This window comes from Tachypleus tridentatus, chromosome 7 (assembly GCF_004210375.1).
Source record: "Tachypleus tridentatus isolate NWPU-2018 chromosome 7, ASM421037v1, whole genome shotgun sequence".
Lineage (NCBI taxonomy): Eukaryota > Metazoa > Arthropoda > Merostomata > Xiphosura > Limulidae > Tachypleus > Tachypleus tridentatus.
In genome coordinates, this window is record NC_134831.1 from 107,932,149 (window position 1) to 107,952,669 (window position 20,521).

A 20,521-nucleotide genomic window follows, 5' to 3' on the forward strand; every position below is an offset into this window, starting at 1 on the left:
GTGAATACAACACAGTCTGAATGCACAACGTCTTGAAGTAAAGGTGTGTATGATTGTAAGATGAGACAGTGAATACAACACAGTTTGAATGCACAACGTCTTGAAGTAAAGGTGTGTATGATTGTAAGATGAGACAGTGAATACAACACAGTTTGAATGCACAACGTCTTGAAGTAAAGGTGTGTATGATTGTAAGATGAGACAGTGAATACAACACAGTTTGAATGCACAACGTCTTGAAGTAAAGGTGTGTATGATTGTAAGATGAGACAGTGAATACAACACAGTTTGAATGCACAACGTCTTGAAGTAAAGGTGTGTATGATTGTAAGTAAAGGTGTGTATGATTGTGACAGTGAATACAACACAGTTTGAATGCACAACGTCTTGAAGTAAAGGTGTGTATGATTGTGACAGTGAATACAACACAGTTTGAATGCACAACGTCTTGAAGTAAAGGTGTGTATGATTGTAAGATGTGAATACAACACAGTTTGAAGCTAACTGTTAATTGGCATTACACCAAATGCATGTGGTCAAGATGAGTACAACTTTATTGTTACTTTTGTAATAATGGTGCAAAATGAATAGAACTGGAAGTATTTGAAGAATCAAAGAAATATATAGAGAACATCACCTAAATGATAATTATTGTTAGAAACATACACACACACAATCTATTTACATTGTTTTAGTTACACACTTTATTGGAAGAATTGTGAAACAATACACAATCTGGTAAGAAATATTGACTGACTATTTTGCATATTTTCCATGAACTAATTCTATGTGCCTCTTCAGATAATCTTTTCTGCAGTAAGTACTATTACAGAGATAACACAGATATCTCTCCCTGTCCACTAGGTGGCGTTGCATGTGTCTTAACAGTGTGGGTCTGTTATAAAATGTATGATGGCAATACATACATCTTGATTGGTTAGCTGCACGTTCAGAGTTACATTTACGACCAAGCCATCGGTTCGGTAAATCCTTTATAAATCGATCTTGTACTGTGGAAAACAAAAAAATGCAAAATTTATTTTAGTGAAATTAACAAAACTCGTTACTTTATTAAATGATTTACAAGATTAATTATCTTCAGTTATTGGTAAACATGATAATATTTTTTATGTAAGAAAAAATTACTTTTCCTCATGCTTCAACTGTACCAATGAATGATAAAACAGGAGGTTGTGTCACTGCCATTCTTTCCTTATAAATAATGAAATCTCCGGTATACATCTCTATACGAATACAATGATAGAAGTATCAGTGAAATAAAGAAAATACTGTAGCACTTAATATCAACTATATAAATAAAAGCAACAGAAAAAAACTAGTTTAAATTAAAAATGTTACGTTCATACCAAAATAAAATATCATCAGAAAATTATAAGACCACTGATGTGTCTGATTATGTTAACATAACCAAAATTATAAGACCCCTGATGTGTCTGATTATGTTAACATATTCAAAATTATAAGACCACTGATGTGTCTGATTTTGTTAACATAACCAAAATTATAAGACCACTGATGTGTCTGATTTTGTTAACATAACCAAAATTATAAGACCACTGATGTGTCTGATTATGTTAACATATTCAAAATTATAAGACCACTAATGTGTCTGATTATGTTAACACAACCAAAATTATAAGACCACTGATGTGTCTGATTATGTTAACATATTCAAAATTATAAGACCACTGATGTGTCTGATTATGTTAACATATTCAAAATTATAAGACCACTGATGTGTCTGATTATGTTAACATAACCAAAATTATAAGACCCCTGATGTGCCTGATTACGTTAACATAACCAAAATTATAAGACTACTGATGTGTCTGATTATGTTAACATAACCAAGGTAATTCTTTTATTTTGGCTAAAGGCTGTTATCAATGTTGTTCTGTCAAATATTTCTAAATCTATTGCAGGAATAGAACTATCATTAAAACCTTCTACATGTAGTTCAATTAGAAAGCCTCATTTACTAGCAACATTGGTGTTATGTCATCATCTCTCTGCTCTGTAGAGACATTTCATTGGCTATATGCTGATCTGCAAGACAAACCAGTCCTAACACCAGTTTCTGTTTTATTGCCAAAATCACAGAGATGTAAGATAGTTACTTTATTTGCTGCAGAGGGCAAGTTATGATTTTCTACTGACTTGGTTGAGCAGTTAGGAAAGTAGAGTACTTGAGAACGTTCCTAAATATCTACTCCATGTCGTCCTCTCTTATGCCTTTTCAAACTGTCCGAGCGTGAGCAACGAAATCCACACAAGTCACACGTGACCATCTGTAATGTGTGAATCTGTAAGTGGCGGATCATGTTGGCTTCTTTGCTGAACATTTTGCCACACACGGTACACACTCGTCCAAAGTCAACTGTATTGTGGTCGTTTAAAAACACTCCACCTGAAAAGAAAAGTAATTTATACTACTTGTATATATTACAAGCATCATTCTCTACATAACATGTGCTAAACATTAAATACTGGTATAAATCTTTGCAATATAAAAGGGCTTTTCAGGACATTTTTGTCCCAGTTTCCTGAATTACTGGTACAGTCTTCATGATAGCAGATGGTTTCAGTTTAGTTTATCACACTGATAAAAAAAAATAGTCAGTGATCAAGAAATGAGATTAACAAATATCCTGAAATGGTGAGTGTGACAAAAGAATATACTTGGAACGTTATTCTAATACAGTGTAATTATTTTATTAGGTAAAAGTGGGGTCAAAGTTCAAGAACTGATATAAGAACAAACACAAAATGTTTTAGTGAAGAATAGAAATTTTAAAAAAGAAAAACAGAAATGCTGCTGTAATAAAGTTTGAATAAAATCTGATCATGCACTAATAAAAGAAAGTTGTCTTTTGGCATTTGGTACTTGTCTTCTTGACAATGGTAGGAAGAGGATCCTAACCACCTTCAACTCAGTACCAGGAAGCATAAGGAAAAAAAAAAACTTCATTCCAACAATCCAGACAGGGCACATGTGTGCACAACCAAGACCAAGTGTTTTATAAACATATGAGTGACAGCAGGAAGGGTCATGTAAATGTGGTGGGTTAACTCTAGTCCAAAACCAAAATCATTCTAAATTTATCATTGAGGATCTGAGAGAAGAACAGTTCCTACCAATTACACATTTAAGGACTTATGTAGGCTCGTCCTGCATTGATGCAATACTAGACTGCCTGGGAACTGACATCTAAGCAGTGGTAGGATGAGCAAAAGCTAACTGGAAGTGTATCTGGTGCATTTGTGCATTATAAAACCAGCCTGCAGTAGAGTACTCACCACCTGAACCAACAGAAGAATCAGTAGGAAGTCCAGCAGAATGCAACATCATAAGATGTTACAATGGGCAATGACAAAAACCCTATTTTGAAAAGCAGGCCAGTCCTTAAAATTGCTTTACTCAGAATAGTTGGTACAGTCTAGTGTGTGTTTTATTTATGAAGCAAGAAACCATGAGGCAATCTTCAGCTACCCTGTGGAACACTCCATATCTTTGTGAGTGTTACAAATCTGTACAGCCATTTGGTGTGGATTTACATTTAGTTACACTTGGTCAGGTATTACTTGCCCAAGCAGCAGATAGCCCGATGTGGCTTTGCTATGAGAAAACACACACACATACTTGCCCCAGAGTGAAATCCAGGATAGGAGGGAGGAAAGGCCACTGAAAAGGGAAGAAATAAAAGGATGAACTTACCCTTCCAGAGTTTAAATTGTTTATGGCTGAGCCAGATGAGGAAGACACAGCCAAATAATGCAGGTAGTGAGTTATAAAAGTGTGAGACATGGTCCACACACCAATTTGCACAAAGTCTTCTACCAAACAAAGGAAGTGGGTAACCAGGGAAAAGATGTCATATAAACTCAATTAGACCACAGGACAGTTTTGTAATAGGTTGTCAAAAAACAGAAACATGTTTATATATTAGAAAATAACAGAAACTAAAGATAGAGCACAATACTTTTTATAATATGTAGTCAAACAACACAAACTAGAATCACACAACAATGACAGTTTTCTAATACAGTGTCAAAAAATTGAAACTAAAGATAGACAACCATAACAGTTTTGTAACGTTTTCAAAAATAGAAGCCATAGTTACACCACCATGAGCATTTTGTAATATGTTGTCAAACAACACAAACTATAGTTAGACCAACATGAGAATTTTGTAACATGTTGTCAAACAACACAAACTATAGTTAGACCAACATGAGAATTTTGTAATATGTTGTCAAACAATACAAACTAAGTGAAACCACCATGAGAGTTTTCTAATATGATAATAATGAAACCAGTTCTTTAGACCATGACTACTAACTACTGAAGTAAGGTTTATCTTCGCTCCATCCTAACTATATTTCTGAATACATAGAAAATTGAAAATCTTACAGTTCCACAAAAGATACACACTAAAACACTACTCATATTTTCAATTTTAAAAATCAGTTGTCCCCCAAAAACAAGAGACAAATCAGTCCTCTCACAAATATTAAACACAATATTTAGTCTTCTTATTAACTCTTTACTATAAAACTGATATTTGACACTGAACACTATTTACTTTTCTTACTAACTCTGTACTACAGAACTGATATTTAACACTGAACACTATTTACTTTTCTTACTAACTCTTTACTATAAAACTGATATTTGACACTGAACACTATTTACTTTTCTTACTAACTCTCTACTATAAAACTGATATTTAACACTGAACATAATTTACTTTTCTTACTAACTCTACTACAGAACTGATATTTAACATTGAACACTATTTACTTTTCTTACTAACTCTTTACTATAAAACTGATATTTGACACTGAACACTATTTACTTTTCTTACTAACTCTTTACTATAAAACTGATACTCATAATTAAATAATGAACACAATATTTAGTCTTCTTTCTAACTCTTTACTACAAAACTGATATTTAACACAGAACACTATTTACTTTTCTTACTAACTCTTTACTACAGAACTGATATTTAACACTGAACACTATTTACTTTTCTTACTAACTCTACTACAAAACTGATATTTAACACTGAACACTATTTACTTTTCTTACTAACTCTTTACTCCAAAACTGATATTTAACATTGAACACTCTTTACTTTTCTTACTAACTCTTTACTATAAAACTGATATTTCACACTGAACACTATTTACTTTTCTTACTAACTCTTTACTATAAAACTGATACTGATAATTAAATAATGAACACAATATTTAGTCTTCTTACTAACTCTTTACTACAAAACTGATATTTAACATTGAACACTATTTACTTTTCTTACTAACTCTTTACTACAGAACTGATATTTAACACTGAACACTATTTACTTTTCTTACTAACTCTTTACTACAAAACTGATATTTAACACTGAACACTATTTACTTTTCTTACTAGCTCTTTACTACAAAACTGATATTTAACACTGAACACTATTTACTTTTCTTACTAACTCTTTACTACAAAACTGATATTTAACACTGAACACTATTTACTTTTCTTACTAACTCTTTACCATAAAACTGATATTTAACACTGAACACTATTTACTTTTCTTACTGACTCTTTACCACAGAACTGATATTTAACACTAAACACTATTTACTTTTCTTACTAACTCTTTACCATAAAACTGATATTTAACACTGAACACTATTTACTTTTCTTACTGACTCTTTACCACAGAACTGATATTTAACACTAAACACTATTTACTTTTCTTACTAACTCTTTACCATAAAACTGATATTTAACACTGAACACTATTTACTTTTCTTACTGACTCTTTACTACAGAACTGATATTTAACACTGAACACTATTTACTTTTCTTACTAACTCTTTACTACAGAACTGATATTTAACACTAAACACTATTTACTTTTCTTACTAACTCTTTACCATAAAACTGATATTTGACACTGAACACTATTTACTTTTCTTACTAACTCTCTACTATAAAACTGATATTTAACACTGAACACTATTTACTTTTCTTACTGACTCTTTACTACAAAACTGATATTTAACACTGAACACTATTTACTTTTCTTACTAACTCTTTACTACAGAACTGATATTTAACACTGAACACCATTTACCTTTCTTTCTAACTCTTTACTACAAAACTGATATTTGACACTGAACACTATTTACTTTTCTTACTAACTCTTTACTACAGAACTGATATTTAACACTGAACACTATTTACTTTTCTTACTAACTCTTTACTACAAAACTGATATTTAACACTGAACACTATTTACTTTTCTTACTAACTCTTTACTACAAAACTGATATTTAACACTGAACACTATTTACTTTTCTTACCAACTCTTTACTACAAAACTGATATTTAACACTGAACACTATTTACTTTTCTTACTAACTCTTTACTACAGAACTGATATTTAACACTGAACACTATTTACTTTTCTTACTAACTCTACTATAAAACTGATATTTAACACTGAACACTATTTAGTTTTCTTACTAACTCTTTACCACAGAACTGATATTTGACACTGAACACTATTTACCTTTCTTTCTAACTCTTTACTACAAAACTGATATTTAACACTGAACACTATTTACTTTTCTTACTAGCTCTTTACTATAAAACTGATATTTAACACTGAACACCATTTACTTTTCTTACTAGCTCTTTACTATAAAACTGATATTTAACACTGAACACCATTTACTTTTCTTACTAACTCTACTACAGAACTGATATTTAAACAATGAACATTATCTTCTTACTAACTCTACTACAGAACTGATATTTAAACAATGAACATTATCTTCTTATTAACTCTACTACAGAACTGATATTTAAACAATGAACATTATCTTCCTACTAACTCTACTACAGAACTGATATTTAAACAATGAACATTATCTTCCTACTAACTCTACTACAGAACTGATATTTAAACAATGAACATTATCTTCCTACTAACTCTACTACAGAACTGATATTTAAACAATGAACATTATCTTCTTACTAACTCTACAACAGAACTGATAATGATATTTGAACATTGAACACAATATTCATTCTTCTTCTTAACTCTTTACCATGAAGTGATATTCAAAAGACTCAATGCAATATTTAGGTTTCTTACTACACAACTGGTATTTAGACACTCAACATATATATGAAAAAACAGCTTGTATGAGCAGAGAAAACTCTACTTAGTCTCCTTACAAATTCTTTAGTACAAAACTGATACTGATATTTAAATATTGGAAAATATATTTAGTGTTCTTACTAACTCTTTAATACAGAACTGATATTTAAACACTGAACATAATATTTAGTCTTCTTACTAACTCTTTACTACAGAACTGATATTTAAATGCTGTACTTGTCTCCTTTAATACAAACAGTAGAGAGAATTCCTTCTGAAGACTGGGTCAGCTGGTGTGATTTGTTTAGTTACACTTTTCATAGTTCTGGAATCATTATAAATCTGGAAAGACACAGAAAATTAACAATAAAAAACTTATTATTTTTTCATCTTTATTATGATTAATCTGTTCATATGTTAGATCTAATGATTTCTAACATGCAGAAAACATACAGAAGATCACCTAACAAACAGTAATGTGTAAGTGCTGTGCTGAATGACATATTAAGCAGTTTGAACTAGGTATTATAGAAATTTTTTATAATTTTAGAAATATCATTATACTTTGTTAATCATTAAGTATGTGCAAGTGTATCAAGATATCTTATTAAAGATTTATTGTTTGTCTTACAAACAAGAATTCACAAACAGTTGAATATCAAAGTTTGGATTTTATTGACAATGCATGCATGTGATATTCAAACAGAAGCATACAAAGAATTATATGAAATTTTACTTTATTATATGTCAAAAAGCATTTACAACAATGCAAAACCTGAATATACAGAAAAGGGCAAAAATACACAGAAAACACATGTCCACCACATTTTATCTATTATACTGTTATAATAACTGTTTATTTTCTATTATTTACAGATTCTGCTGCTTGTGGTTTACACAAGTGATTATTTAACACAAAACCCACTGAATATTACCACTAATTATTAAATGATAAAAAACTGAGTGCTGTTAAGAGGTTTCCTATATATAATTTGTATTTGGAATGGTGTATGTGATGTAGTTACCCATAAAGAGTGGACAAATATTAATGGATGGCACCAGCACTTACCAGTGTGCCTACAGAAAGTAAGAGAAAGACATCTTCTTATAGGAATGTCTATAGACTCTCACTAAACATCAACAAAATTAGAGACTATGATAATTTTATATTCTGATAAAGTTCCAGAACAAACATCAAGGATGAAAATAAAGAGTTGGCAGAGGTAGAAGAGTTTGCTTGTATAGTGATGGCAAGTGTGAAGGATGGCAATGGAAAAAAAAAGGTTTCTCATTCATGAGCTATGTTAAAACAAACCTGAAGAACATACTATTAAAACATTACATAAGGTCAGATTTACTGTACTAAGTGTTACTTTAAGTGAAATAACTCTTGGTGGTAAGTATGAAATTATAGGTGTTACTTTAAGTGAGATAAATGTTGGATGTAAGTATGAAATTAAAGGTGTTATATATATATTATACCACACATACATATGATTTGATAAACACAAGGCTAGTTTCTTTAAATTTCATTAATATTATTGGTTTTAATCTAATCACTGATCCTTTCTTAACTTTTTAGATATATCACCTGTCTCTAGTCATTATAAAAAGTAATACAGATATAAGGTTGCTTAGTAACTTTGATTACCCATACTTTATTGACTCTTTAGAGAATGAATTTTCTGTACATGTAAAGACAGTCTCTCTATTCTAGTATATACCTTATCACACAAATGGCAATGGAACCTTTTACGATTTTTATGCTGTCTACTAATGTGCATAGCTAATGACTTCTTAGAGCCAAGACTTTTTCCACACATATTACAAATAAAAATTTCTACAATTTCATCTTTGTTGAGCTGCTGTTCAGAAAATTGTCCACTTTCAGAAATACAAGAATACGGGTGTATTTCATTTCCTTCACACTGTACACTGGGCTCAGCTATCATTTTCATACAACCATATTCATAGATACTGTCAGGAACTCCATGGTAACCTGGGAGTAAAGTGTTTGCTTAATTTACACTCAGCAGTCTAAATACAGCAGTAATTTATATGTTTGTAAAGGTTATTATTACACTCAGCAGTAATTCATATGTTTGTAAAGGTTATTAAGGCTCCTAAAATACTTTATAACCTGGTTATCAAAATGATGAATATTGGTACCTTCACAAAACATACTTTATTAGTATTGGCACAAGCTACATTTAAAATACAACCAGATGAATAAGGTGTATTTCATAATCTATTTAGCATACAGAACTCTCTTACAATACTAACACATTATAATTTAACATACAAAACTCTCTCACAATACTAACACATTATAATTTAACATACAAAACTCTCTCACAATACTAACACATTATAATTTAACATACAGAACTCTCTTATAATATTAACACATTATAATTTAACACACAAAACTTTCTCACAATAACAACACATATTACAATTTGAAAATATGCCATAAAACTTTATACCTGAGGTAAATTTAAAAATATTACACTATGAAACAAATTTTCAATTTTGAATAGTATAAAGCATAACCAAGCAGTACCATAAAAATTTGCATAAAAAACTAAAAAAAAAGAAATCATACAGTAACACAAAGTTTTAAATAAGGTATTTTGTGAAACCTTGTAGAATGGATGGCAAATGCCTGTTCTGGAGGCATAAGTGTAGAGGGCAACATTTCGAACGAATTCTGCCTTTTGTCTTCAGGTCGGTTTGTGTGTAAGGTGTTGCCAGTCTTTTATAGTATCCTGGTGGATTGTGGAGAGAATATTATGATTGGTTGGATTATCACCATTTTTGACTGGAGGCGTAGATAACCAATCATAACACGCTCTCCACAATCCACCAGGACACTATAAAACACCAACAATACCTTACACACACACTGACCTGAAGGCGAAAGGCAGAAGACTTTCAAAACATCATCCTCTACACTAGTGTCTCCATAGCAGGCAGTAGCCATCCATTCTACAAAGTTTTATCATGAACACTCTGCCAAAACAACCTACCAAATAATAAAGCATTTGGTGTTCCTGACTGTACAGGAACTCTGAAAATCACAGACGTGATAACATTCTGAAAAGGAAAAAATGTCTCGCAATATGCCAGATGTGTCTCACAAAAAGAACAGTTAAGAGTGAGATATTTCATAATGAAATTAAAACTCACATTAAAACTTTAATTATAAACTAAATATTGATGCCAAATGTTGATGATAAATTTGTTTACATTTTAAATGTAACTCTAAAAACATCACAACGTGCACGATGACCCAATACATCTTAACAATAACATGAAAGTACAGATGTAAAGCATGCAATTAAAAATATTAACATAACTGTACAAAATTTCAAATACATGGCACATGGTTAAAACAAACATAAATTATGAAACAGTACCATAACATACCAATTTAGATGATAGGTAACTGGGTAGAAATAATCAAAAACTGTTATGTGTAGTTAAAAAATTAACATATGAAACCACATCAAAGTTTTAGGTGCAAATGTTTAGTTATAGAAAAAAAACAACATCTGAGACAATATTCTTTGTTTAGAAATTTTGAACAAAGTTATACAAACTATTACTATGTACTTATCTACTTAACACGAGCTAAAAACAAGTTTTTGAAAACAAACATTTAAGATAAAGGAATCTTTTAAAGACTTTTAATGAATTTTGATAAACAGGGAACATTTGGACTAAACATGAAACTGATATTTGTAGCACCTTAACATTTGGACAAAACATGAAACTGATATTTGTAGCACATTAACATTTGGACTAAACATGAAACTGATATTTGTAGCACCTTAACTTCTCCTTTACGCATTATCAAGTTGTTCAATGTCAGTATAAAGTTTCATTAACAATGAAGTCAATTATACTATAAATGAGGAGTATATACTTATGTTGAACAAAATCACAGGAAATGGAAGGTAGAATTATCAACCTGAACACCTCATGTGCATTAGGGCTACACTGTCAAATAAAATAGCCTATGATTCAGATATAACCACCCCGAACATTAAACTTTTTCTAAATTGTCTATAGCTGCTCACTAAAACAAATATACCATAATAACTAAATCCAAAGTTTCTTCATTTACAAGAAAGATCATATTTACCTACAGAGATTAGCATTACTACCATAGCTAGTTACCCTCATCCAAGAACATGTGAGGCTATAACCTACAGATGCTACCTGAACCACCACTGACGTAGATTGCAGTATTGAGGCAAGGTATATAACTTTAGCAGAACACAAAATAAACATGATGACATCCTGAACCAAAGTTCATGTGCACACACACATAAAAAGTAACAAATTCAGAAAAACATAACATAATAACACAAGATATAAATGTGTTATATTCATATACAGCACTAAGATTAAAACACACTCAAATGTTGCTTCCAGCACACCAATTCTTTACATTAACAAAACATGTATAATACCCACTCATCAGTAACAGAGGCCCAACTGAAGTCCCTACATGAACTACATACAGTTATATACATTCACTTACACCAATCACATAATCAAACATACAATTGTTATATATACATATATATGATAATCACATAACCAAACTACATAAAGTTATATACATCAACGTACATTAATAGCAAAATCAAACTACACACAGTTGTTATATATATCAACTTACACTAATCACACAACCAGACTACATAAAATTATATATCTACACCAATCACATAACCAAACTACATACAGTTGTTATATACATTCACTGACACTAATCACATAACCAAACTACATACAGTTGTTATATACATTCACTGACACTAATCACATAACCAAACTACATACAGTTGTTATATACATTCACTGACACTAATCACATAACCAAACTACATACAGTTGTTATATACATTCACTGACACTAATCACATAACCAAACTACATACAGTTGTTATATACATTCACTGACACTAATCACATAACCAAACTACATACAGTTGTTATATATATCCACTGACACTAATCACATAACCAAACTACATACAGTTGTTATATACATTCACTGACACTAATCACATAACCAAACTACATACAGTTGTTATATACATTCACTGACACTAATCACATAACCAAATTACATACAGTTGTTATATACATTCACTGACACTAATCACATAACCAAACTACATACAGTTGTTATATATATCCACTGACACTAATCACATAACCAAACTACATACAGTTGTTATATACATCCACTGACACTAATCACATAACCAAACTACATACAGTTGTTATATATATCCACTGACACTAATCACATAACCAAATTACATACAGTTGTTATATACATTCACTGACACCAATCACATAACCAAACTACATACAGTTGTTATATACATTCACTGACACTAATCACATAACCAAACTACATACAGTTGTTATTACTATCCACTGACACTAATCACATAACCAAACTACATACAGTTGTTATATACATTCACTGACACTAATCACATAACCAAACTACATACAGTTGTTATATACATTCACTGACACTAATCACATAACCAAACTACATACAGTTGTTATATACATTCACTGACACTAATCACATAACCAAACTACATACAGTTGTTATATACATTCACTGACACTAATCACATAACCAAACTACATACAGTTGTTATATACATTCACTGACACTAATCACATAACCAAATTACATACAGTTGTTATATACATTCACTGACACTAATCACATAACCAAACTACATACAGTTGTTATATACATTCACTGACACTAATCACATAACCAAATTACATACAGTTGTTATATACATTCACTGACACCAATCACATAACCAAACTACATACAGTTGTTATATACATTCCCTTATACTAATCACATAACCAAACTACATACAGTTGTTATATATATCCACTGACACTAATCACATAACCAAACTACATACAGTTGTTATATACATCCACTGACACTAATCACATAACCAAACTACATACAGTTGTTATATACATCCACTGACACTAATCACATAACCAAACTACATACAGTTGTTATACATATCCACTGACACTAATCACATAACCAAACTACATACAGTTGTTATATATATCCACTGACACTAATCACATAACCAAACTACATACGGTTGTTATATACATTCACTTATACTAATCACATAACCAAACTACATACAGTTGTTATATACATTCACTTATACTAATCACATAACCAAACTACATACAGTTGTTATATACATTCCCTGACACTAATCACATAACCAAACTACATACAGTTGTTATATATATCCACTGACACTAATCACATAACCAAACTACATACAGTTGTTATATACATCCACTGACACTAATCACATAACCAAACTACATACAGTTGTTATATACATTCACTGACACTAATCACATAACCAAACTACATACAGTTGTTATATACATTCCCTTATACTAATCACATAACCAAACTATATACAGTTGTTATATATATCCACTGACACTAATCACATAACCAAACTACATACAGTTGTTATATACATCCACTGACACTAATCACATAACCAAACTACATACAGTTGTTATATACATCCACTGACACTAATCACATAACCAAACTACATACAGTTGTTATATACATTCACTGACACTAATCACATAACCAAACTACATACAGTTGTTATATACATCCACTGACACTAATCACATAACCAAACTACATACAGTTGTTATATATATCCACTGACACTAATCACATAACCAAACTACATACAGTTGTTATATACATTCACTTATACTAATCACATAACCAAACTACATACAGTTGTTATATACATTCACTGACACTAATCACATAACCAAATTACATACAGTTGTTATATACATTCACTGACACTAATCACATAACCAAACTACATACAGTTGTTATATATATCCACTGACACTAATCACATAACCAAACTACATACAGTTGTTATATATATCCACTGACACTAATCACATAACCAAACTACATACAGTTGTTATGTACATTCACTGACACTAATCACATAACCAAACTACATACAGTTGTTATATACATTCCCTTATACTAATCACATAGCCAAACTACATACAGTTGTTATATATATCCACTGACACTAATCACATAACCAAACTACATACAGTTGTTATATACATTCACTTATACCAATCACATAACCAAACTACATACAGTTGTTATATATATCCACTGACACTAATCACATAACCAAACTACATACAGTTGTTATATATATCCACTGACACTAATCACACAACCAAACTACATACAGTTGTTATATACATTCACTGACACTAATCACATAACCAAACTACATACAGTTGTTATATACATTCACTGACACTAATCACATAACCAAACTACATACAGTTGTTATATACATTCACTGACACTAATCACATAACCAAACTACATACAGTTGTCATATACATTCACTTACACTAATCACATAACCAAACTACATACAGTTGTTATATACATTCACTTACACTAATCACATAACCAAACTACATACAGTTGTTATATACATTCACTTATACTAATCACATAACCAAACTACATACAGTTGTCATGTACATTCACTTATACTAATCACATAACCAAACTACATACAGTTGTTATATACATTCACTGACACTAATCACATAACCAAACTACATACAGTTGTTATATACATTCACTGACACTAATCACATAACCAAACTACATACAGTTGTTATATACATCCACTGACTCTAATCACATAACCAAACTACATACAGTTGTTATATACATTCACTGACACTAATCATATAACGAAACTACATACAGTTGTTATATACATTCACTTACACTATTCACATACCCAAACTACATACAGTTGTTATATATATCCACTGACTTTAATCACATAACCAAACTACATACAGTTGTTATCTACATCCACTGACTCTAATCACATACAAAATTTAGGTTGTTCAGTTTGGATACAAGATGTATAAAATCCAATTGCACTCTGAGGCAATTACCTTAGTGGCTTTAAGTGCAGCTAAGATCAGTTGTTATACATGTCCATTCAGACTGGTTGCATAACCAAACTACGTTGTTATACATATCCATTCAGACAGGTAGCATAACCAAACTATGTTGTTATACATATCCATTCAGATTGGTAACATAACCAAAGTTGTTATACATATCCATTCAGACTGGTAGCATAACCAAACTAAGTTGTTATACATATCCATTCAGATTGGTGACATAACCAAAGTTGTTATACATATCCATTCAGACAGGTTGCATAATCAAACTGGGTGAAGGTGTTATACATATCCATTCAGAATGGTAACATAACCAAACTAAGCTGTTATACGTATCCATTCAGACAGGTAGCATAACCAAACTATGTTTTTATACATATCCATTCAGACAAGTAGCATAACCAAACTATGTTGTTATACATATCCATTCAGACTGGTAGCATAACCAAACTATGTTGTTATACATATCCATTCAGACTGGTAGCATAACCAAACTAAGTTGTTATACATATCCATTCAAACTGGTAAGATAACCAAACTAAGTAAAACTGTTATACATATCTATTCAGACTGGTAACATAACCAAACTGAGTTAAGCTGTTATACATATCCATTCAGACTGGTAACATAACCAAACTGAGTTAAGCTGTTATACATATCCATTCAGACTGGTAACATAACCAAACTAAGTTGTTATACAAATCCATTCAGACAGGTAGCATAACCAAACTAAGTTGTTATACATATCCATTCAGATTGGTGACATAACCAAAGTTGTTATACATATCCATTCAGACAGGTTGCATAATCAAACTGGGTGAAGGTGTTATACATATCCATTCAGAATGGTAACATAACCAAACTAAGCTGTTATACGTATCCATTCAGACAGGTAGCATAACCAAACTATGTTTTTATACATATCCATTCAGACAAGTAGCATAACCAAACTATGTTGTTATACATATCCATTCAGACTGGTAGCATAACCAAACTATGTTGTTATACATATCCATTCAGACTGGTAGCATAACCAAACTAAGTTGTTATACATATCCATTCAGACTGGTAGCATAACCAAACTAAGTTGTTATACATATCCATTCAAACTGGTAAGATAACCAAACTAAGTAAAACTGTTATACATATCCATTCAGACTGGTAACATAACCAAACTGAGTTAAGCTGTTATACATATCCATTCAGACTGGTAACATAACCAAACTGAGTTAAGCTGTTATACATATCCATTCAGACTGGTAACATAACCAAAGTTTATCTTTTTTATTTTATACATGCATAAAATATCAGTATGTCAAACATTAAATATTATATTTGTGACTATAGTATGTTTGCCCTATTTGAGAAACATCTACAACCGAGTCACCACAGAATTACTATGAATTATTTTCTTAACTTGTTTTGTTTAGCCTTTAAGCTTCTGTCTGGCAGACTGATAAACTTTATGACTTAGTACAAGCTAACACTGATAAAACATTGTTTTATCCAAACAATAAAACTAGTATCCCTTCTCTTTCTGGGAAGGCAGAATCAAAACTGAAAGTATAAATGTATCATATGATACTAAACCTGTGCTACTATAGCACTTGTTACATTTTGAGATATAAAACGGATCATCGCCAAATAGGCACATAAAATGTGCATAAAACACAAAGATTTCACATGTTCAACAACAATCCGGTTCTACCATTATGTGATGCATGCTTTACTTTGGAAATCTGCAGATCAACAACAATAATAACAAAGGCTGTCTGTCTGTATGACCACCAGAGCTCTAATTGATTCATGAATTACTTTTATATTTGACTCAAACAAATTCTGTCCTAATTCCAACTTACTGAATTAACAATATAGAGGTTTTCTGCTAAACACTGTTGAAAAAGAAAGTGGTAAAACTATTTACCAAATTTAGGAAAAAATGGACATATTTTACCAAAAATGAACAAACATTCAGTAGGGTATGGGACCAAATGTTTCTTAGCCAATCAAAGGTAACAGGAAGGAAAACAAAGCCACAAGGAACCAGGAAACAGACCCTCAGAATACTAGAAAAAGGCATAAAAAATAAATATTGGGAAATCACACAAAACAGTGAATATTGGTGTATATACAAATTATATCATAAAAAGTAAAATACAAACCTGAGAACTAGAAAAATTAAATTCAAATAACTTTGGGAAATGCCAACAATTAATGAGAAGAAAAATATGAATTTGAGAATATTAGAAAGTGTTAAATTGAATTAGGTTTGGAACATGAGGCCTCTATAAATCATCTCAGAATCCCACAGCACAGTGTGGATATTTTTATTAATACATGAACATTGATTAAAAATTTTTAATGTTTTCCAAAGTTGAATATTGGTAAATGTTTATCTGAATGTTTGAAAGTATACAGCTATAGTAATCTTTCATCCAATAGTCTTGGGTATTGTAACTAAGAAACTAGATTTTCTTATTTTACCAATTTAATTTTTCTCAATTGAAAGAAATCTGTTCTGAGACAAAATTCTGCCTTCCCTTTGTGCTCTCTTTAGAAATTATAATTATTTTACTCACAACCACATAAACTAATAGAAAAATTTCCTTAAAAGTAGCACAAAATGATTTAATACACTTATCTCTAGAACAGCATGTGGCCCTTTGTGTTGCAAGTCAAATGTTTGTCTAAACAGAGAAGAGAATGGTGAGATATATTAATCCTAAAGACATAATCTATGATTAAATCAATAATTTCATGTAACGTGTTTAATATCTTGACAAACCTCATATATAAGGTACAGTCCTTCTTGATATGTTAACCTTCAATGCATTTCTCAATAATGAAACACATTAAAGAGTTGACAATATAGGTTTCTAAGATACTAATTTAAAAAAGAATGCAGTATTTAACACCATGTGACAGCAGACCTATTTGTCCATTTACACTTAACCATCTATTAAACAAATACCTCAAAACCAGCTCTTTGCATTTAAATATTACAACTCCTATGTGTAAAGTTAGTCTCTATTCAAGATTGTTTTGTAGTTTCCATGTACCCACAAAATACATGACACAATTCTAATAAGGAAACACTACCTACAGTAAACAGAACAAACTGTCAGAAGTCTGATATCAGAGAAACCTGTTTCAACACATCCTCTTCAGTCTTACATTGTCTTTAACAAGTATCCCTCACAAAAGCAGATACCTTACTTTAGAAATATTACAAAATGAAATATAATACAAGATTCTTTCCTATGCTATACTGTTTTCTGAACTGTTTTTGCTGAATAAAGTGACAAGTTCAGCCCTTGCTACAATATATATTGATGTCTGCAGCACACTCACCCCTAATGTCATTTGTCAGCATGAGAAAATTAATTGTTTCTAACCAGCCTTATCAAGACTTTCAATCTACAAACATACTGCCATCCAGTTATCTCTACTCACTGTCATCAGATACTCAGTGAACGGTCCACACCATATGAGAAATGACACTTGATGTCCTCCAAATCTTCATGTTTCTATAACAATGGATAAGCTCTTTCTGCATCTTTGATCCATGACTTTACAGTTCTATGTTTAAATCAATAATTTCATGTAACGTGTTTAACATCTTGACAAACCTCATATACAAGGTACAGTCCTTCTTGATATGTTTACCTTCAATGCATTTCTCAATAATGAAACACATTAATTATACTTACATTACAGTGTTTTAGAATCAAAGCAACACTATCTTTGGAACTAGTTTTCTTCCAACAACTTTGCCATCATCAGTTAAACTAATTTACCACTGTGCTTCCCTTAACATCATTTCTATATACAATACAGAACGTTTTTAAACAAAACCAAAAGATTGAACTATTCTATTCATCGAATCAGATACCTATTTTTCTAAATAGTTATAAGGTTATAGTAATTAGATATAAATAGTAATATATAATTAGATATTAAAGTAATTAGTAAAAAAATAATTGCAATTAATGACACACGTTAGTGACAAGATTTGGTATTTTAAGTTGCATTTTTAAAGAAACCTTAATAAAATAAATACTATTAATAAACATTTAAAACTAAAATATAATAAGCAGCACTTCAATCATGAAGTTCTCAAAATATACTGCACAGAGCTAGTACGCTAAATAGTCCAATACTTACACTATCGTTGGTAAACTGTAATTTTGTACTGTGAAGTTAAACTTTAATAGCATAAATTACACTGAATATACTAAATTCGCATTAGAACTACTTCTAGTTTTAATTTACTACTAAATGTAGTACTAGTAGTGACTTAGTACTATAGTAATAGTACTACTACTATATAGTTCTAATTACTAGGTTAGCAGTAATGCATCGTAAACGAACCGTGAATGTTCTGTATAAAATATAGCCACCTCATACTTTTACTCATTACATTTATAGAAAACAAACTTTTAATATTTCAATAAACCAAATTCAATCAAGTAAGAACAGCCTTGTTTATAAAAAAAACCACGCACACTTCCACATTTGAACAATTATTTTCATATCCACCATGTTTTACATTGATGACGTCATAAAAACAATATTTCGACTATTTTACTATTAAAGTTAATTACATCAATACAGAAAACTATTTATAGATAGTTACATACTTTAATCTTGTGCTTCTTCCAAAATTTGTATTTGTGTTCCCTAGTTCTACTGTTCACGCTTTTAAGTATTAAAGCAGGTGATGCATCAACACAGTAGATTCCATTTACAATCTTAACCACCTCAATCAGATCCTCTTTTACTCTTCGTTTACCAAGAGAAAACAGTTTGAGAGATCTCAACTATTCCTTGTATGACAACTCCTCCATCCCATGTACTATTCTATTAACCCTCCTCTGAACCTTTTCGAACAATTCAATGCTCTTCCTAAGGTAAGGAGTCAAAGAATGAAACCAATAATCCAAATGTGGCCTAACAAGTGATTAGGCAGTGAAATTATAATCTCTTTGGACTTGTAAAACTGAATATAAAGCAGTTATGAAAAACTCCTCAAATTAAAATGACTTTGTTAATAAAAGACGACAACAACGTTTCGTGCAACAACCTTTGATCAAATTATAAGAGACAATGAAACTGTTAAAACAAGGGTTAGGTTGAAAGAACGAGCAACATGTGACTCAAGGGATCGAGAACGTGTTTCCAAGCTGCAAATGAACTAAAAGAAGTAATATATCGATATATAAAAAGTG

General features: G+C 30.9%; 1 protein-coding gene across 35 annotated transcripts; it reads right to left on the reverse strand.

Moving 5' to 3' along the window:
* Nucleotides 1-680: 680 nt before the first annotated feature.
* On the reverse strand, nt 681-19,863 carry LOC143256359 (uncharacterized). Of its 35 annotated transcripts, none has more exons than XR_013031311.1 (9): nt 19,458-19,792; nt 18,747-19,115; nt 17,248-17,980; nt 10,220-10,286; nt 8,915-9,189; nt 7,394-7,532; nt 2,139-2,428; nt 1,147-1,244; nt 681-1,010 (listed from the first exon to the last, which is right to left on the reverse strand). XR_013031311.1 is itself a non-coding variant. In XM_076513505.1 (8 exons), the coding sequence occupies exons 4-7, from the start codon at nt 17,371-17,373 to the stop codon at nt 7,437-7,439; spliced, it is 564 nt and encodes a 187-aa protein (XP_076369620.1). In that variant the 5' UTR covers nt 17,374-17,980; nt 18,747-18,872; nt 19,004-19,115; nt 19,799-19,831; the 3' UTR covers nt 681-2,428; nt 7,394-7,436. The 35 variants fall into 35 exon arrangements, 26 of the variants coding, with proteins under 26 accessions (XP_076369620.1, XP_076369619.1, XP_076369624.1 ...); XR_013031308.1 differs by having other exon boundaries at nt 2,001-2,428; XR_013031313.1 differs by lacking the exon at nt 1,147-1,244 and having other exon boundaries at nt 2,001-2,428; nt 7,390-7,532; nt 9,035-9,189.
* Nucleotides 19,864-20,521: the final 658 nt, after the last annotated feature.